This window comes from Ostrea edulis, chromosome 3 (genome assembly GCF_947568905.1).
Source record: "Ostrea edulis chromosome 3, xbOstEdul1.1, whole genome shotgun sequence".
In the NCBI taxonomy this organism is placed as follows: Eukaryota; Metazoa; Mollusca; class Bivalvia; order Ostreida; family Ostreidae; genus Ostrea; species Ostrea edulis.
The window spans coordinates 66418285-66440615 of NC_079166.1; the positions used below are offsets into that span (position 1 = coordinate 66418285).

Below are 22331 nucleotides of genomic sequence, written 5' to 3' on the forward strand. Positions count from 1 at the left end.
TTTTGGTTGTTGGTTTTTTTTCCTCTGATACAAACACAATGCTCTTCTTCAATATGGTCGATGTGAAGATATTTATGAGTATAGATATACTTTATAAAGGCGTGTACAAATTGAATTGATGCTCATTAATTTTCGAGGAGGAGGGGGGAGGAACTGGAAGAGAAGTTAAACTAAATCATTGTCTAAAATTCAAGCTTACATGCACATTCTTGCAAATCAATACTAAGTTATCAAACATTGGAATCCACCGATACATCTTACTTTGCATGTGATTGGTTGATGATTGAATATTGTTCAACGACCCTCTCGAGAATATTTCACTCATATGGAGACATCTCCAATAACAACTTATATAAGATATTATATTATGTTTATCTGCTGTGACAAGGGACCTCGGTTTTTTTGCGATCTCATCCGAAGGACCGCCTCATTTAGTCGCCTCTTACAACAAGCAAGGGGTACTGAGGACCTATTCTAACCCGGATCCCCACGGGACATTTGCAGAGGTATAGACATGTTAGTTTGGAAGGAACGTGTTATGAAATATCTATGTGTCGAATTTAGTACTTAAATGACTTCAAAATTACAGCCAAGAATGATGCGCTTGTTTAAAATCGGGGTAAACATGCACATAGCAAAATGCGATATACATATAAAACTAATATATATGCATAATAATGATAATAAGGGTTGTTTTAAATCGTTTTATAAATATGTTATCAGGGTAATTATATCATAACATTCTAGGTGCTATATATTGATAATAATAACTATATGTATTTTAATTCTGACACTATGAATATTTTATTCGCAAGTATGTTCACATCGATTTTATATGATCTTTTCTCTCACATTTGTAAAGCGCTTTAGAGAACTAATGTTGATAGGGCGCTAGATAAATCTTTTAATTACAGTGAAGTTTGCCGGTGTGAAGCGTCGCAGTTCATACCCTCGTGTATTTTTTTTTTTTTTTTTAATGAAATTTATTTTTTATTTTACATTTTACTTACATGTATATTTCTGTCAAAATTCCAGCCAATCGTTGATCAATTATATGTTTCTTCTCGTCAGACGGTGTAAGTCTATTATGTCACGCTTATAATGTGAAAATCAGTGGTACTATTTTTATAAAGATTCATACACGCATTGTTCACAAAGTAGTTCTGCAATGCATTCACGAAGGAATGACTGTCAAATTTGTAGAGATATCAAAGGTAAAAAAAAAAAAAAAAAAAAAAGAAGATAAAAATGTGAATTATGTTATCCTTTTTGCACTAGTTTTAACAAGAGGATGCAGAATTAAATACGCAATGCTAAATCCTTTCTGTTAATTATTATTGGGTCCATCATTGAATAATTATGGCCCCATTCGGATAATTACCCAGAGCAACCCACATTCTGTCCCAGGTTTCCACCTAAAGTATCACAAATATCAACAATACACCTATGTGACAGTGACCATTAACTTAATGAGTTCAATACTTTCTGGCAATTATGGTTTGTTATGCAACAAGTTTTTTAATTTCACTAAAGTCTTTATAGTATTGCTCCATTGAAAGTGCACTGTGAAATCACTTTCTTTCTTCCCAATCTTACACCCTATACATCTATCTTTAAAATTATATGTAAACTTGTACTTTTGGAATAAGATATCATTGTATGCCTCTTCATAAAATAAATAAATAATACATTACTCAGGACTATGTTACACGTGTAATTTTTCGCCGAAATCGAATCCTGGACCGCCCTACTCCGAAACGAGTATCCTAATTCACAATCAATTAAAAAAAAACCCTGCTGACTTGCAAAAGAAAACAAAGAGTGAGATGGTGCATGTACATATGTGTGCTGACTTAAACACGTGTTACTTTAAACATTATCCAGCTATAGAGTGTAATTTGTAAGCTAGAAATTATAATGTGCACTGGAGTATCGATCTGAAAACCGCACAATTACACATATGTACTTCGTGATCATGTGTGTATTCGTTCTGAACTGTGCAGTTATTAGAATCCCGCAGTGCGAGATCGAAGCTGCCGTTTTTGCTCTACAGATGACAGAAAGTGGGTTTAGTCAACCCACCACTACGAACCCCGGATGACGATTCCATGCTAAACCGATTAATCGCTCTCCAAAGGTAAACATACCTGAGATCGTGTCGTACCTGTTAGGCATGTCTGGTTGGTTGGCTTTTTCACGCAGGTATCGACATTCATTGAACTTTTAAGTGGACTCAAGAATTGAGAGTTTGTCTTTTACAGAAGGTTTTGGACGTCTGTGTATACATATTGGAATATCTATATCTGCCACTGTTATCGTGTATTCAGATTTATCTACAATCATGGGCAACCACACCTATCGGGTTGTATACAATGTGCTGATTATGGTGGTCTGTGCGTTTACGAAGGGAGTATTTAGCGGTCCATGTCGGCCAGTCGTAACTCATGTGTTGTGGTGTAATGGAAGTGAAGTTAACCAGACTTTTATTGATATGTATTTGAAAGATACCATTACAGGGGACTTAACGGAAATCCATATCACGAACGGCAATTTCAGCGAATTACCGGCCAATGCGTTCAGTGATTGTGCCTCCAACTCCAGTGCCAAGTTAAACAAGTTGACAAAACTGGTACTGTCGAATAACAACATTACCAAAATCCACGGCAAGACATTCCACTGCATGCCGAATTTACAAAAACTTTTCCTAGATAGAAATAGATGGTCCCTTGAAAACGACGTACAACATGCTGGATACTTGAATAATTTACCCAATTTAGTGGAACTGGACTTTACATCCACGTTTACTGTGTCGTCAGCAGGTCTCCACATTATACGCCTCGGACGAGTACTGAATAACAGCAGCCTTACCAAGCTGGAAACACTGCGGCTCGGTTACAATGACATGCAATTTGTACCTACTGCATTTGGGAAAGCTCTGTGTACCATGGACAGCTTGAAGCATATAAACTTGCAAGGAAATAGCCTGTACAGACTGGAGTTTACTGACTGTTTTCAGAAGTCTAAACAGTTGGAAAAAATAGACTTATCACATAACGCCCTCTCCACGCTGGACAAGCGAAGCATGGATGTATTTGATTTTATGACATCCTCTAACAAAAGAGTTAACTTGACCGTAAACCTTCTGTATCAACAATGGTCATGTGACTGCAATATTAAACCATTCAAGGCATGGATAGACACCACGAAAGTTCATTTAATGGGGAGGGAAAAGTATAGGTGTCATGACGGGGCGAATTTCAATAAAACCATCTTCCACCTGTCGGATGCAGAAATGGCCTGCAAGACAGACGACTCCGTTCAGCCTGGAGTAGTGGTCATGATTGTTTTGTTCGTCATAATCGCCGTGGCCTTGATTGCAGCCTTAGTACTCTACAGAAACCGTCTGACATCATTTGCACATGGCGTCAGGAAATCCTTAACGCGAGAGAGCCACGTGCAATACTCCTCCGTAGACAACGCCCCTCTTACCGCGGAAGCTTGATTCTCGTATGATCAAGTTGAAAGATGGTCTACTTGCTCTGTGCATTTCCCAGCAATTTTTCCAGCGGGCGCATAGGTGCCATGTGTGTGATATTTTCCCTTGTGTATACATGCTAGGCTTGAATAGAGAGTTTTTAACTAACAGTTGGTAATTGATAGTTATTTTTTTATGCATGCAAATGTATACACGTACCGTTAGAGATAACAATATCTACACTGTAGCTTGCACCTAACCGAACTGAAAAAGAAAAACAAAACATATATAAGAAGAATATGAACGTACAGAAGTATACTCAACATAAGTGTACACAGACCGCTATCTGTTAGTCCTAGATTTTTGTTCTTATAGAAAGAAGAAGAAAAAACCTCGCGTACATACGCTTATGTAAAGTAGGTGATCATGCGTTTGAACTTGAGCGTTTTTGTTATTCTAGTATGTTTAGTAGAACACCTGTATCTGACTTGTTACAGGTGCACAATGTATATCATATCTTTCATCGTAATACTTTTAGGTAAGGTAACCATTGTGAATGCACTGTGGGTATATGAAGTTTTGCTCAGCGCTGAGTGCATTAAATCTCTACGGTCTTCAGATGGCGGATTAAATTATATTTATGAATTATTAAACCACCGTTCGAATGTTACGTTAGTGACTGTCCGTAATCCAATAAAAAAAAATAGAAGTGCATTATGGACAGAAGATGAGCCAAACGATTAGTTATATTGTACGCTCAATATTTAGTTTGCATCATTGCTTCTCGTGCATGTTCCTTATATTGCCTCCAGCAGTGTTCAGATTATACGTGTCTGATTGGTTAGATATTTTGTATGTCCAATTCCTATACATTTCTTTATATGATATATGTTCATTTACATAATGTTTTTGAAAAATATATATTTTTCCACTCTATTTTTCTTGCATAAAGTGTATTTTTGTATACGATTTTCCTCCAATAAATTAGCTTTGATGATATTTTTCTCTTCTTTCGGGGGTGGGGGTAAGTTGGTATCTGATTAAGAACTAGTTCCAGGGGAATCCTATTTACCCCACCTCACGCTATACATACACTAATATGACTTGAAAAGGTTGTGAAAACTGTGGCATTGTCTGTTACTGTCAAAGAAGTAAGCTTAATTTGTTTTCTTGTACCCCTCCCCCGCCCCTCTAAGAAATGCCCCACCGTGTATCAAGACTGTTATCCGTTTATTGTGATGATTTATGCTATTACATGAACATGTTACATACACGTGGGTTTTTTTTTTTCAAATTAGAACCTAATTACAGTTTTACTGGTAAATGAAAACAACTTAAAAGAAACAGGTTGGTGGTACATGTAAATTTAAGCTGTCTATCGCTAATTCGTAAGGAGTGAGATCAAAAGATCTATGTCGGATAAAAATCTAAATTCAAATATAGTTAGGGGAGGGGAGACAAAATCTCTTGTAAGTTTCTATGATCCGACATCGATTACACTTTAGTGGGGAAAGAAAAATGACAAGCGACTTTTTAAAAACCACATAAATAATATTACATTTTAATGAACATTTAATAGTTTTATAATTTGTGAATAAACAGAAGGGGTATACAGAGTGTTATAAATCGTATGATTTTATTTGTTAATGGATTAGTTTTAATATATCATATTTCGTTTACAGGGGGTGGGGTGGGGGGTGGGGGTCTTGATGAAAACTAAGTGAATTTAGTTTTTTATCAGACATTGAACTTTTGAACTCGCCCCTAAAAGTTCACTCTGTCGTTGGATTAGAAATACCACCTTTCCTAAGTGTTTTCCTTGCTGTATCCAATCTTCACAGTATCTGAATATCTTGGAGATTGAACACACATGTACAGTATATACATGACGTGCAAAGTCACACAAGGAAACATTTTGCTTTTTAAAAAACCCATGGAAAAACGAAATTTTTCTGAGTTTAGTATACACTGCGATATCTGAAGGCTTTTCTTAAAAGACTTGAATTATATAATGTTGAATACAAATATATTCATTAAAATTAAATGTACAGCTGAATTGTATCGCATTGGGGGGATTATTTTGAATAAAAATAAATAGAAGGGTGCAAAAGTCATTCCTGTAGTATAGCACCGAATGACCCCTTGTGAGTGATCCAATCAAAACTTGCTGGAATTCCATCTACCCAAGCTGGAAATGTTGTCGTTTACGTATAATCGCGCTAATTTCCCCAGACTCTCGTTCTCGAGACTTTGCACGAGAGAGAATTGCATGTCTTTTCAGGGGTTTGTAAGTAATTTAAGGGCTAAGAGATAGAATACAAAGACCATAGTCTGTTATACTTCCCCGCCATTTCAACCGGAAGTTAAGTTCACTCAATTTTGATTTAAAAAATTAGATGCTATCAAAAGACGTACATATTCTGCTTCTAAATTTATATAACTCAGTCTCTAAGTAAACTTGATGTACTGAGCTCAATGTACATCAATGTCTTATCTAATGTGTAATCATTTCTATAAATAGTTTTTAGATAAGACTTACGCAAAATATCAACTTCATTCTTTATGATAATAAATTAGCATTCTTTGAAGAAGAAAACAATTAAGTCTTGTTCTGAAGATTATTATTATCATTATTATTTGTTTTGTTTTGTTTTTTGTTTTTTTTTGTGGGAAAATAACAATCACAAATATATATAAGAAAAATGTACTATAGATGTAGTAGCTTTCCTTGACCGTCCCCTGGCTCCACGAGACGAAATCAAGGTACCTCCAATAGCATTGGTTGGGCTCCTTCGAGGTAGGGAGCCCGGCACTGCACCTGCCTGGTGGGATATCACAGGGCGAGCACCATATCGATTAGTTGCGATCCCAAGTGTCATAATGGCTGTAAATGCGTGGTGTTGTGGTCTGTTAAAGTGCGCCAGTTATGGCCCAACCACCTCCCACTTCAGCACTTAGGGTTTCTGTTAGGGTTACCTCTCCCTTAGCCTTTCTCATAAATGGGTATCCACAAGGCAGCAGAACTATTTGACCCATAGCTGGGACAAGGCTGATGAGTGCTAGGGCATATCCACACGCCGGTGGGCTTACACACTGCATCTCCGGGGCCCTTGCTGCTCCGAGATCCCCTTTCAATTTAGCCTGAGATACTAGATTCCAGTTGACGTGCATTGCCACGGGGAGGCATTGAAAGGAGTCTTGGTAGTGTATAGGCTTTGTACTGGCAAGGCAAGGTTTACGCACTCGACTCACCATTTCACCTACAAGTAAGCTAGCCAGCGGCAGCAGTAGATCTACAATTTTGATCCCCGACACACTAGACACATTTCACTACCCTGTGGTGAGACACCAACACACTGTACTATAGATGAACAAGTTCCTATGAAAGGTGAAGATAACAAACACTGATCAATCTCAAAACTCCTATAAGGAATACAAAATGAAGATTTGGGCAAACACGGACCCATGTACATACCAGAGGTTGGATCAGGTGTCTTAAGAAGAGTAAGCATCCTCTGTCGACCGGCCACATCCGCCGTGAGCCCTATGACTCGATCAGGTAAACTGCAGCCAAAATCAGTATGTAAAGAACGGCCTTACAATTGGTATGGAACACATCAGACATCATTTCACCCGATGACAGTGATCTAATGGCAAACTAGATCGTCATAACGAGAATAGAATTTGCGAAATACTGATTTAAACGAGACTGTTGAAATTCCTGTAACATTAAATTGTTTGTCACTAGCTTGCCTCTATTTAAAATCTGATCATACACAGAACAAGCTCTTGCATAACGAATTAGTTGCCAGACATAAACACCATATAATTATGTGACAATGGGATATTGCTACATAAATATGGGAAGTTAACGATGGAGAAACTGAAGTCATCCCTTTTGTGATAAAGTTGAGTTGTTAGTTTGATGAAAATCCCGAATCAATATCAGTGGTATTCCAAAGATGATTTGCTTAATGCTTGAAATGTAAGGTAAGAGGAGTTCTTAGAACATTAGTTTTATAGAAAAACGCTGTTTTGCGACCTCGCTGGCCTCTCGAATGAAATTGAACAGAAAGTATATTCCTATGAAATTGAATATTTTCTACATATGTTTGTACCTATAGGACACCAACCATCATATTCCTAACCAACCAACCATCATATTCCTAAACATTAATCGTCTGCTGCTTAAAATGTAAGGGGGAGGGGGGGGGGTCGAGGAAGAAGAAAGTGTGAGGCACGGATATAGATAATAATATACCTTAACTTCTATTGTGCTTATGAAAATGTATGACCAGAGCATATAAATTGCTGTTACAACTTTGCTTGACCTAAGCAAATTCATAGGAAAGAATCTCCCGTGAACGATAACTCTTGGTAGGTATGTATAGGTTGTGTCCCTGGATTATAAGAAGTCTATGGCAGGCTGGGAAGAAGTAAAACGTCTGGCGGCTGATTTTCAGCGAGCCCAGTTGATCAACACGAAGCAAAAGTAAGGAATTTATAGTTTTGAACTTGCTTATTATATTCCTTCACACTGGAGAGGTCAGATCAATCTAAAAATATCAATGATGAACCACCGATACTTTATATTTCTCTCTCTCTCTCTCTCTCTCTCTCTCTCTCTCTCTCTCTCTCTGGCTATGTTTGTAATAGTAGTTAAATGTATAATGTGATTGTTAAAATTGTCGCTTGATTTCGGAAGATAAACCAGCTCGATCCTTTAAACCTGTATGACCTGATAAATGTTCTTTCAAAGTTTAAATTCTGTTTGTATACAGCCCAATTACTACCATTTAGGGTATTCCGAATCATGTTTTACATTTTGACTGCAAACAATGAAGCCAACACGTTTTTAATCACCGGAAAGTAGTTTTTTTGAGTAGAAATGTCTACGATACAAATGGAGTCTATTTTCGTTTAAGCCAATTTGACAAAGGTTATAATTAGACCACCTTGCGGGTCACTTCCGGATATTCAAAATCGCCGAGTAAGCAGGTAACAAAACGGCTAGAATAAGGTTGTACAATATGAAAGGTACATTGTATATCGATATTTTGCGATTAACATATCGCGATCAGAAAGTTAGATGTAGATATTTTACTAACTCTACACTAACTCCTGTTATAGTATGGGAGATTCGCCGAATCAAATGCTACGTCATAACATAGCATGTGATGTGTAAATATTTTAAATCATTTTAGTTTTAGTTTTCCATACCAGGTATATCTATTGCAAACGTTTTGCTACACTAGTTTTTTATTTCAACTTTTTATTTTCACTATCGGTTACGAAAACGTGATGATGTCATTTTATGAAGTATTTAAAACAGTATGCATGATAGGCTACTACGCAGTTAAGTAAGCCGTCCCAATGAAAGTTCTAAGTTCACATATATAGTAACGATGTTGTTACACTGGAAATATGTAACTTAGCTATGTATTAGTGTCAATGTCAGTCAAGAAAGAAACTAACAGTAGGGCCACAAACATAAGTATAGTCATTTCTCAAGGTAAACACTTCTTCATTTGATTCTATGATTAAATTTATCTAAATTAATAGTCAACAATATATTACAATATTACGGTGGCTAGTTTAAGAAAGGTGAATGAGATATTTTTGTTTGAAAATTCGTTCCCTTGAGACAATATTCGTTCCCACGAAATAAAATTCGTTGCCATGATATAAAATTCGCCAAAACGTGCACACACACGAACAACTAAAGGAATAATTATAAACGTTACTGAATGGTTTGAATGTCTCTGAAACTGAGAATGTATGTGCTCAACAAATTGTTATTCAGCACTTTGGGCGCTGGAGCTGTCTGTAAGGCTTGTTGCGGAGTACAGGACTTGGTGCATGACTGGTCCATATTGGGTTGTGACGGTAGCGCACGTGTTGATTGTGACCTACATTTTGGTGATGGTGGAACTGAAAACTACGTCACCTTCGGCACTTCTTAGTCTTATGTGGACATGATATTTTCGAGATCACAACCCTCGAATGTTCCTCAGATGGAGTCGGTGCTGCAAACATTCCCCCTGTTTGTTGGCTATAGATGGAGTGAACTTTATGCTGATGGGTGCTAATCGTGAGGGTAGTATCTGCCCATAAGGAGTGGGATGGCATCACAGATAGGGTTTTCAAACAAAATCAATGCTGGAGAAGATGTACTCTCTGAATGTAGAGGTGATGACGCTCTGTGGAACTTACCCATATCCAGGGATCCTGTAGCAGATACGTTGTCCAACAGCCAGTTCCCCTGCAGTTGTTATCAGGGTCAGCAACAGATGAAATTCTACGACAATCCGCCGATAGGAGAATGGTAAGCGGAGTACCCGCAGTCAAAATCAGTGTGCAAAGAACGGCCCGACTACTGAAATGAAATCAGACAGCATTTGAGACAATGACAGGTTGTACTCGCAAACTAGATCATTATAACGACCATATAATTTGCCAAACACCGTCTCTAAACGAGACAGTTGAAACCCTGTAACATCAACTTGTTTGTCAGTAGTGTGTCTTGATTTAAAAACTGATCGTATACACGATAAGCTCTTGCATAACGAATCAGTTTAGAGACATGAACAACATATGCAGGTGATGATGGAATATTGCTACATAAATAGGGGAAGTTGACGATGGATCTGGAGAAGCTGAAGTCATCCCTTTTGTCATAACGTTGAGTTGTTAGTTTGCCGTTAATATCTAAGTTCAATAGAATGCCAAATTACAAGGCAGATGTAGAAGACCCTGTGGTGTATTTGATTTCGAGTTCACTCGAAGTAGATGTGTTACAACATAAAGTAGTCAAATCTGCATGGGGAATTAATGGAACTGCATTGGGAGTGGACGGAGCAATCTCTTATCTACATGTTCTTCATAAAAAAGGACAGGCTTAAGAATACAGTATGACGATTTAAATCTGTCTGTTGCACACAGACAAAACAACCCACCAGAAGCAAAGGTTTTTTGCACTATTAATGATTCTTAGAAATCAGGAAACACCATCTGCAAGTATCTGACAAAGTTTGGTTTTTCGTACCGTGTTTTCAGGACGTTGCTTGGTATGCGCTCTATGATTCTTGTACCAACTCTTTTTCAAGGATCCGTAAACCCTACATCCAGAGGTTGCATCATGTGAGTTGCATTTCTGACTAACCTGTAGATTTCTATTTCAAATTCTTTTCCTACAAAAAAAAAAGGATTCCACGTCAACATGACTCCCTACAATTTAATTTCAATTTGCAAAACAACTAGTCATTCTCTCTCAACATAAGAATGACGAATTTAATAATTTCCTAAAGATTCTTTCTTTGCCCCCCCCCCCCTCTGCTGTCCTTGCTCTTTCCGTCTGTTACATGTAAACCTGGACCTGTATTTACCTTTTTGGCTGGACCTATCACATGATCAGATTATGATCCCATTGTAAATCCAGTTTCCTCTGCATTGTTACTCTTCCAGGTGTGTCCATATCAAAGGCGAAGATAACGAACAGTCATATATGATTGTCAGATATAAATATTTTATATTATCAAAGCAATCATCAATTTCTTTCAGAGCCACTTTTTCTGTTCTCTTTTGAATTAAGTGACTTATACGTTTTAAAAATCCATAGTACCAATCCCAAATAGGTCTGCTATCTTTGAGTGAATTTTCTGTCTTGTCTATTTTCACGATCTTTTCAATAGAGTCCAGAAAGTCTGTTACATGCAAGGTGAAGATAATGAACGGTGATCAATCTCATAATTCCTATAAGCAATACAAATAGATAGTTGGCAAACACGGAGCCCTGGACACATCAAAGGTGGGATCAGGTGCCTAGGAGGAGTAAGCATCCCCTGTTGACCGGTCACACCCGCCGTGAGCCCTATATCCTGATCAGGTAAACGGAGTTATCCGCAGCCAAAATCAGTGTGCCAAGAATGGCTTAACAATCGGTATGAAACACGTCAGACGGCATTTGACCCAATGATAGGTTGTATTGACGAACTAGATCGTTATAACGACTATAGAATTTGCGAAATGCTAACTTCAATCGAGACTGTTGAAACTCCTGTATCATCAACTTCTTTGTCAATAGCTTACCTCGATTTAAAAACTGACTATACGCAGAACAAGCTCTTGCATATCGAATCAGTTGAGATATATAAACACTAAATGCACGTGACAATGGAGTATTGCTACACAAATACATGTAACACCAATTCTCTGTGCGCCATTTCTGGCAAATAGTTTTAGATATAGGTTGTTTTTGGATGCTGGTTTACCAGAAATAAAGCTTCAGTAACTGATGTTGTTTTCAGGGGCGATCTTGATATTTTCTGATGACTTTTGCTGCTAGTCTCTGTGCAAGACTTTTTGATTGGGTACATATTCCTCTACGTTTTTAGTTCTTCCCATTAGTCTATCAAAATGATTATTAGGCGTATTGTACCAGATTTCAGAGGTATTGTACCACAACTATATACGAGAAGTGATGTTAATCAAATGGGGCTTATAAAGTTTCGAAACAGAGTTTAGTGAATTAAAAAAAAAACGAAACTTTTCCCAAATCAGCAGCACCAAAACGTACGACTTTTTAACACTTAATACTACCATTCCTCTCGATAAAATAAGGACTAGGCGTTTTGACATCATAGATAACAGCTTTTTCAATAAAAGCAGAACACGGAAATATCAGTATCTTGTGACCAGTCATTCAAAGAATTACTTCTTTAAAGACCAATCTGATTTTACGCACAAGTACATTGAATATTCCTATCTAGTGATCAGTAATCCAAAGCTTACTTTGTTTAACGCCACTCAGATTTCACGCACAAGTACTCTAAAGTTGAAATAAAAAATATGTTGGGGTTTCTCATTAACAATATTTTCGTCTTTGGTGATCAGGTCTTCCAACAGTCTGTTGGGATTCCCATGGGCAGGAATTGTGCTCCATTGTTAGCTGATCCGTTTTTATTTTCCTACGAAGCAGAGTTTATTTTTTAAAAAAAAGCTGTTTCCTTCAATTCGTCATTTAGATATATCGACAACGTTTGTCTATTAACAATAATAATTTTCATTCATATGTAGATTCGATATATCCCTATGAGCTCGAAATAAAAGACACCACAGAGTCGTCCATTTCTGTTTCATACTTAGATATCTCATTGAAAGTAGACATTATCGGCAAACTGACAACTTAACTGTATGACAAACGGGATAATTTCAGCTTCGTCGTCGTCAATTTTCCATACTTATGTAGCAATATTCCATTATCACCTGCATATGTTGTTTAGATCTCTCAAATAATTCGATACGTAAGAGATTGTTCTGTTTATGATCAGTTTTTAAATCGAGGCAAGCTACTGATAAACAAGTTGGTGGTACAGGGGTTTCAACAGCCTCCTTTAACAGTCTCGATTGATGTCAGCATTTCGCAAATTCTATTCTCGTTATAACGATCTAGTTCGTCAATACAACCTATCAATGTGTCAAATTCTGTCTGGCGTGTTTCATACCGATTGTTAGGTCGTTCTTAACTACGGATGGCCTCGTTTACCTGATCAGGATATAGGGCTCACGGCGGGTGTGACCGGTCCACAGGGGATGCTTACTCTTCATAGGCACCTGATCCCACCTTTGGTGTGTCCAGGGGTACGTGTTTGCCCAGCTATCTATTTTGTATTGCTTATAGGAGTTATGAGATTGATCACTGTTCATTATCTTCACCTTTCATCAGGAAATTGAAGTTTTCTGAAGTTGACAGTAAGTGAAACTCGTGTAACCAAGCAGTATAAATCAGAAGGTTACGCTTGTTATGTTATAAATCATGATATGCGACTGATATGTGCATATCGAATCGACGTATGAATGAGTTATTATTGTTAATAGATAATACACCGTCGATATATCTAAATGTCGAAGTAAAGACCACAGCAAGTCTTCTTCTCACGATATGGTGCAATATAAAGACTAACGAAATGTTGACCCCCCCCCCTCCACACATCCACACACACACACACATACACACACACACACACAGATATATATATATATATATATATATATATATATATATAACAACGCGATATTTGTACCTGAATGTGTATCCATTTTGTAATCTTTGTGCATTCTGTTTGCTTAAGAAGTTGTACATTTATAATTTGCCATCTACATAGTAAACGATATGTTTATTATGCTTTTTCTTTAATTAAAAGATTATCGAAAAGGAATGTGATTGAAATTGTTGCCAAGTTGACGGAGTTAAAGTTAATAGATGTAATTCATACACTGGATGGCAAGGAGTATCTCACTCATCAAGAGTTAGCCAAGGAAGTTCAGGATGAGTTGGTTGTACATGGAGGTAACCAAATGCTAAAAACCAATTTTACTTAAGGTATCACAATAGAGAATCAAAAAGACATAGAATAATGAATTAAGAGTTTCCTCCAACTTAAAACGTTTGTCTGTGCTATTACATGTACCAACAGGCATCATTGGTAACCCATGGTTAATGTTGCTACTGACCGTAGGTTGATGGCAACTTATAGCAAGATGTTATAAGCTGCCAATTTTATCATGTAAATCTAGATGTCATCTCTGATTATTATCAAGTTTATATTTGCTCGATTTTAATGCATCTTCACGAAACAAAATAAAAAGTTGTCTTTGTTAGGACTGTATAATTATAGTATTATTCAGTGTAATGTACTACCACAATGTGTAAATTTCCACCATTATTGCGTTACAATTTTTCTTTTTCCTGCAAGATGACCAAACTACATTTCTGTGTCCTTGCTTTTAAGCGTGTTTATTCTTAATTTTGAAGGGAGGATCAATTTGGTAGACCTGCAACAGATTCTGAATGTTGATTTTCGACACATTGAAGACAAAGTCACAGAGATGGTAAAACAGGACCGGAGCCCAATGTTGGTTCTAGGTCAGCTCATAGACAGGTAATGGTTGTATGGACCTTTAGGACATTTCTCTTTGTTTTAGTATGTTAAGGAAATAAATTGATTTTAAATTTTGTAATTCAATTTCAACAAATATTACATCTTCCATTACTGCATTATTACTATGGCATATGCCCAATCTTTCATTAAGAATCACATAATGTAGTTAAAATTCTTTTTTGTTATAGTCCATGTACTATTTCAAAGTACATTTACATTCAAATAATACTCAAGGAAAATTATTCATTCTCATTGAAATTTTAAAAAATCATTTGTGGTGAAGGAGAGATGATTAAGAAATAGAAAATTTAGATTTTATTATTTGAAAAAATTCTTCAGTCAACAAAACATTGGCCTCTAAGTGAGAAAAATATATGGAAACTGTCCACTGTAGAATCAAGTTTTTTTTTCTATAAAATGTTTTACATGTATGACTCTTCAAGGGTAGTTTACTCCAATGTACCTCTTGTTTTTTGTTTTGTAGGAACTACCTCGACAACATGGCAGAAGAAGTGAACGACAAACTCCAGGACAAGGGCTACCTGACAATGGTGGATATCACTAAACAATACGATTTACCGTCAGACTTTGTGGCATCCGTAAGTCTTGTATACAACCTTATTTTTGCCTGTTGGGAGATAGAGGGGATTGATAGGGATTGCAGTTCAAGTGTGTTCTGAATTAAAGCTGGTTTATCTACATTTACAAGTAAAAAAATTGTTTGCCTCCGAATGGGCTCTAATTAGCAAAAATAATTTGTATATTGATGATAGTACAACAATGTAGAAAGGTATTTACAAATTCCCAGGTGATATAGGTAAAAACAAATCATTATACAGAATCGTGAATTATGAAAACATCTTACTTCGGTAAATTTTATATCATCCATTCGGTTAAGCAACATTACAATTTTGACCCATTGCACATTCAATATATCATGTTAATACTTGAATATTTTATTGAGCATAGATTGATTGATTGATTGTATCTTGCTTAACGTCTCACTCGAGAATTTTTCACTCATATGGAGACGTCACCAAGACCGGTGAAGAGCTTCAAATTTAGGCCTACGCGTACGGCCATTGAGCAGTGAGGGTTCTTTAGCGTGCCACACCTACTGTGACACGAGCCATCCGTTTTTAAGGTCATCTCCGAGGACCCGTGACATTCACATCTGATGCCGTGCGTTTGGCGATGGAACTTTCACTACCTGTTTTAACGACTTAGGTAGGTGTGTCGCGGCCGGGATTCGAACCCCCGGGCCTTGCATGCGGGTCGAACGCTCTAACCTCTCGGCCACCGCGGCGTACTATTGAGCATAGACCTTAGCGGTAAACTAACAATTCAAATTTTATGACATGGGAAGGTTCCATCTTCTCCATCGTTAACTTCCCATATTTGGGTAGCAGTGTTCCATTGTCGCCTGCGTGTGGTGTTTTTGTCTCTCGATGGATTCGATATGCAGGGGCTTGATCTACGCATGATCGGTTTTTGAATCGAGTCGGGCTACTTGCAAATGGAATTGTGTTGCAGGTGTTACAACAGTCTTGCTTGGGCTCAGCGTTTCGCGGATTATGGAGTCGTTATAACTATCAAATTTCCCAATACAACATGTCATTGGGCCACTTGCTGTCTGACGTATTTTGTGTCGGATGTTGGAACATTCTTTACACGCTGCTTTTGACTGCGGAGTACTCCGTTTACCTGAGCAGGGTGTAAGGTCATGGTAGGTGTAGCTATTCGAGGCACCCTCCTCCTGAATGCTTGGTCCTACCGTATCTTTGCTTTACTCTTGCTTTTGTGTTCTTTGTGAGAATTATGAGATTGATCTTTGTTCGTTATCTTCACCTTAACTTTACCTGAATCTTTTATTTGTGTGTTAAATCTCTTAACCTGGCTCTGCATTTTTAATCAGGGGCATACCCTCAGGGTCGGTTGATTTTGATTTTACATTGTATTGTAATGAGTCGTTTGATAGATCCATTTTATATTGTTTACCGTCGATCTCGAGAATTTTCCCCTCATATGGATACGACACCATTGCCGGTGCAGGGCTCCATAATTTAGGTCTATTCTCGTCGCTTGCGGCCTTTGAGCGGGGGGGGGGGTATCGTGCCACATTTGCTGTGACACGGGGCCTCGATTTTTGCAGTCTTATCCGAAGGACCGCCCCATTTAGTCGCCTCTTCCAACAAGCAAGGAGTACTGAGGACCCATTCTAACCCGAATTCCCACAGGACCTAGGTCGTTTGATATGTTAATCTTCATAGTTACAACCGAAATTATAATTTAGAAATAATTTTCATACTGAGGAACACCATTAAATGTCCGTGTTTGCCCAACTATCTATTTTGTATTGCTTGTAGGAGTTATGAGATTGATCACTGTTTGTTATCTTCACCTTGCATGTCCACATTCAAGAGTAGGTATCTCGTGGGGACCCAGGTTATAGAATAGGTCCTCATTACCCCTTACTTGTCGTAAGAGGCGATATGAGTGATATATTCTCGAGCGTCCCGCAATATTCAATCAATCAATCAAGAGTAGGTTCCAGTGAGGATTTGTTTTCTGTACACAATCTCCTTTTATATCGTCCTTTGGTCCTGTATGCGAAATCTAGTAAGACTTTAGAGAATAACTATCTTTTCATTCAATATTTGCTACCGTTAATGCTGATTTAACGTCGCAAAATGAGTATGACCGGCGACGCGTTGGCTGAGCTGGTAAAAAGGATGAATTTATAATAAATACAATCAAAGTACTGATAGTACTGATACTCAAAACTTCTTGACAAGCAAAATAAAAGGATCTTCAAAGCCTTAAATCGTGGAGGAAAAAGGGTAGATGGCAGTTCAAAATCTTCATCACATCATCGTCTGACACTGCCTCAATTTATTTCTCCATGCTTCGATTTCTTAAACTGTGGCAGGTGCGCTCATTCTTCACTACATGCATCTCATAGCTTTATACATGCTTCGTCTTCAAAACTACTATGAAAAATAGTGGAGGGGGCACATACCCCTTAAAGCTGTATGACCCGATGTTCATGTATTATTTTTGTACATAATTACTTTAAAGCAGATTAATTACTTTATAAAGTTATTAACTTTCCCTTAATTACATGCTTGAAAACATCTGCATCTAAAAGAAAACAGTGCGAATATTATTTAGAAAGTAAATATAGTGGCTACATATATAAATCATCCCATAATAAACGTCTATAAATAGACCCACGCGCGTCAGGGGAATCCCAACACGATGTATTAACTCACACGAAAATGTCTAGTTTTAAGGCTGAAAAAGCGTAAAACAACGAATTACTAAGAGGTATTTGATATTTTTATATCTATTAAACTTATGGTACGACACTGTTATAACAAAATACACAGCTTTACACAGATAAGACCACCGATGATCTGAAAGTTTGAACTGGTCACGTGACTGTCACTTGAAATGGCAGAGTGACGCGGTTATTTGTAAACATCGATTTAAAATCAAATTATTTGGGTTAAAACAGGTGAAATAATTTATGATATGTCGTACAGTCTCATAACTACATACGTGCGATGATTTAATAGCGTTTTTACGAGATGGAAAAAAATATTGTAATTCGGACCATACAGCTTTAAAACTTTATTTGCAAATCACAGATAATGTTTATTGTCAAAAAGTGGCGGGAAGCACACCTCCGCCCCCGGATTTTATATGCCTGCTTGATGTTTCGTTGAGATTTTATATTTTGTTATATGAAATAGGGTAAAACGTTTTCACTTGACCTTATATTTTTGGGTCATTCTATTGTAACTAACAATAGAAATCTTTTAGTCTCGTTATCCCGTGGGGATCCGGGTTGGTACCCCTTGCTTGTCGTATGAGGCGACTAAATGGAGCGGTCTTTCGGATGTGACCGCAAAAGCCGAGGTCCCGTGTCACAGCAGGTGTGGCACGATAAGGATCCCTCCCTGCTCAAAGGCCTTAAGCGCCGAGTATAGGCCTAGATTTTGCAGCCCTTCACCGGTAATGGTGACGTCTCCATATGAGTGAAATATTCTCGAGAGGGACGTTCAACAATATACAATCAATGAATCAGTCTCGTTAACGCTCGTAAACTCTCGTTTAACTACCTCAAACATCAATGCATTAGCAAATAAATATGCATATTTCAAAACAATTGCATTAGAATAATATCCTCATTGTATATTTTAGCACATTAGAGAGAGAGTTGGAAATATTATAAAAGGGAAGTTCGACTCCCAAGACAAGGATATGCTTTACACAGTACCTTTCATCAACAGAATGAAGTCGCAGATAAGGGGAGCTCTTAGTGCCATCACTAGGTATGTTTGGTCTCCAACACATGGACGTGGTGTTTAAATTAAAAGATGTTTGACTTAACCATCAGTGTGAAACAGTAGATAGTACAATTCTTCAGAAATGAATTCCTTGCAAGAAGTGTGGTAGTTTAAAGTCAGTATTTCACATTCTATCATCGTTACAGTGATCTAAAATTGTACGTACGACCTTTCATTACGTCAAATGCTATTTGAAGTATTTCATACAAATTTTTAGGCCTTTCTTTACATACTGAATTTTACTACGAATTACTCCGTTTACCTGATTAAGACGGAGGGCTTACGCCCGGTGTGACAGGTCAGCAGGGGATACTTACGCAACTGAGGTGTCCAGGGTTTCTATTTTACCATACTCTCAATTTTATTTCTTTTTCAAGATTTATTTGATTGATTGCTGTTCTTTATCTTCACTGTTTCATTCATGTAGAGAGAATCTCCATTCTTCGACTTTAGTGACTTTTACTCCTGTTATATAAAGTACCTGTAACCTTAATGCTCCAAAAAACTCTTTAAATCCACGAGGACACACTACATCTTGAAGAGATCAAGTTTATAAGAGTCTGAAATCAGCACTTAGAGCAATAGATTTTAACTTTTACTTTAAATGGATATATCTGTTTCATGACGATAGTGAAATTTATAATTTCGTTTTCCCAAATTTGTTTAATTCTAAAACTTTGTTTTATCCGAAATATGAATAAACTTTAGAAACTAAATGTTTTCATTAGTTATTTGTTATAGTAATGAATATGTCTCACTAATTATGTAAAACTTATACGGTGCCAATTTTGATGCACCAGATGCGCATTTCGACAAATTATGTCTCTTCAGTGATGCTCAAGCCGAAATTTTGGAAATTCGAAATGACAACAAACTTGTAAGAGCTAAAAGGAAAACTAGAATGCCAAAACACTGGAGCCAAATTCATCCAAGGATCAGAGCTATGCATGAGGGAGATTTAATTATAAAATTTAAATATCTTAATTTGAAAATCTTAAACTGAAAATGGTAACCGTTCATCAAACAAAACAATTAATCCACAGTTTGGGATTGGTTCTTTGCTTATTTAGGTCCTTGCAAGCTATCAAGCCGTGTTTTCTGAATACCTCCTAGGAATGGTCTATGAGGTGCTAATTTGCTAGTTACACGTAACTGGCTGCTTGTGTAAGCAAATCGCATTACGAGATATCGAGAATAAAAAAATTTAAAAATGTGTAAAAAGACTTACATTTTACTTCAAGAAATCAGGGGTTTGAGGGAATAGGGATAAAATCGCTTGATATACAGTGTCTATGTAGGAGAAATCGGGACCAAGAGATTACTTAATAGACTGAGAACTCCGATAGACCGAAATTCGAGCTACCAATAGTCAGTTCCACATACTAAACTATTTTGAAGACTATATCTGTGTTAGGGTTCAACATTTTGAAATTCCATAGAGCAAGATTTAGATTGCGTGTCCTTGTCGCTGATACAATGTATTTATACAAACCTTTAATCTTGTGTGTGCCTTGCTGGCAGAGTGTCTTGCAGATATATACCTTTCTTTCTTCCTCATTTACAGACCAACTACTGTCACCTTGGTAATGCATCGATACGGATTCCAAGAAAGGCTCTTCTTCTGTAAGGACATCCTCAAACTCAACTTTACCTTTTAAAAAATTAGTTGGCTAAAACCTGCCATTATTCTTTTAAATTCTATTAGGATTTTAAAGATAAACTCTGTAGAAAGAGTAGAATGACTATCCCTCACATACGTGTGAATATCAGTGCTTTATGACTTGATTAACCAGAATGTATACAATGTACATGCATATGTGTATATTTCACATGCTGTCAAAAATCAAAATAGAACACTATTATCCAGAGAATCTAATTAAAGGTATACACTGCTTTTCCACATTTGTTTTATACAGCTTACTGAATTTTAATTATATTGATAATCCTGACTTCTATTGTATTAGCTATTTTGGAGGAACTCGTTCATACTGGCCGATTGAAAGGAAGTCTGGTGGGCAGACAAGAAAAGATGATGTATATTCCTGACATCTACACCAAGGCACAGAACGAATGGGTGGACAACTTCTACAGGACAAATGGCTACCTAGGTCTGTTTGACTACAAATTGCAGGCTTATAAAAGTTTTGTAATTGGTTGAAAATGCAATGTATGCCCCAGTTTTGTTGAAAAGGGTTACCATACACTTATGATTTTGTTGTGATTTTTGAAATTATGAAAAACGAATCTTGTCCTACAATATCTGTGAATTTTTCTGGTTTTGAAATCTTTCAGATTATGACAATTTGGTGCGACTGGGAATCTCTGATCCAGAAACTTTCATTAGGAAGAGATTTAGATATGGCCTCATTGTTTACTTGAAGCGTGTATGTGTTGGTAGTGCTCTGATAAACCAAACCGAGGCTTTGATAGAGGAAGCGGTCAGCACAGACGGGTACTGCGACGTCATGGTAACTAGTTTTGGCAGGAATTGGCACATTCACTTCCATAACTTTGATGATCACATGGTAGTTGTGTGCACTGGGGAAGTTCTGCTTTTTCATACTTTCGCCCTGATGTATTGAAATACATATACCCTTTCACTTTCTTTATTAAATTCGTCCAATCTATTTTCGCCCTATATACATGTATGAAATATGGATAAGATAGAAATCAAGTGTGACGAAAATTAGGGTTAGGATATTCCCCAACTCGTCTTGAAATTGTTTGTCAGTACATTGGTTTGATTTTTAAACTCACAATTTCCTTTCAGCCTCTGCTGCCATCCGTGTTCGCTGAGGAGGACTGTCATCTGCTGCTCCAGGAGTGCGTCAAGAAGCAGACGGACGCCATCATATGTTGTGATACCATAGTAGCCAGTCAGAAATACATATCCAAATGGAAAGAGTCTTTCATTTTTCTGGTCACTGAAAAAGCAGAGAAGGTGAATCTTTGCAATTAAATGAATTTAATTTATTGGTTTAAAGCAGTATTACAAACAATTTGACATTTTTTATGAATTATAATGAGTTTAAAACTGCAATTCTTCATTAGGTCCATGTATCTATACACCCTGGCAACAAAGAGGTATACTGATTTCACCAGGTTTGTCTGTTTGTCTGCCTGAATTAATGTCATTGGAACAGGATGATTATACATCAAGTGTCTAATGATAAACAAATAAAACAATCAGAATTGAATTTTGAGATCAATGCGACAAATAGCAAGATTCTATTAACAGAATCCTGTTGCTTTTGAGGTCATTAGATAAAGTATAAGGTCATGTTTGGGCAAACCTGAAAATTAAGGGGTGGTTGCCCCACAAACACATATTATTACTTTGAATTTAAGTTTTGAAAGAACTGTGCTTTTGATTCATACACATGTCTTAACTCAACTGAGCTTTTCTGATAATATTTCTTTCTTTCCCTTTCTCATATTTTAGACTTCTTTTTAAGAACCGTCAGGCAAAACTTACCACAAAGCATCCATGCGTAAATGGAATAAATATTGTATGAATGAAGGGACTTGCCTTCTTCCAAATGAAAGGTGAAGATAACAAACAGT

At 37.1% G+C, this 22331-nt stretch overlaps 2 protein-coding genes across 2 annotated transcripts in view; both read left to right on the forward strand.

Annotated features, from left to right (window-relative positions):
• The first annotated feature begins 899 nt into the window (after window positions 1-899).
• LOC125675505 (platelet glycoprotein V-like) lies at window positions 900-4474 on the forward strand. Its single transcript, XM_048913233.2, has one exon. It carries the CDS (start codon window positions 2342-2344, stop codon window positions 3500-3502), a length of 1161 nt encoding a protein of 386 aa, XP_048769190.1. The 5' UTR covers window positions 900-2341; the 3' UTR covers window positions 3503-4474.
• Window positions 4475-7858: 3384 nt separating this feature from the next.
• LOC125675501 (E3 UFM1-protein ligase 1-like) overlaps window positions 7859-22331 on the forward strand; it is a 32235-nt gene continuing 17762 nt past the window's right edge. Inside the window, exons 1-9 of the mRNA XM_056158616.1 lie at window positions 7859-7967; window positions 13678-13823; window positions 14289-14415; window positions 14900-15014; window positions 18622-18752; window positions 20332-20390; window positions 20732-20875; window positions 21060-21235; window positions 21538-21708. Coding sequence (XP_056014591.1) covers window positions 7894-7967; window positions 13678-13823; window positions 14289-14415; window positions 14900-15014; window positions 18622-18752; window positions 20332-20390; window positions 20732-20875; window positions 21060-21235; window positions 21538-21708 — 1143 coding nt within the window. The 5' untranslated portion in view covers window positions 7859-7893. The remainder of the gene's footprint in view (window positions 7968-13677; window positions 13824-14288; window positions 14416-14899; window positions 15015-18621; window positions 18753-20331; window positions 20391-20731; window positions 20876-21059; window positions 21236-21537; window positions 21709-22331) is intronic.

Coding starts and splice junctions, on each gene's coding strand:
- LOC125675505 (XM_048913233.2), top strand. CDS start 2,342: ATGGGCAACCACACCTATCGGGTTGTATACAATGTGCTGATTATGGTG.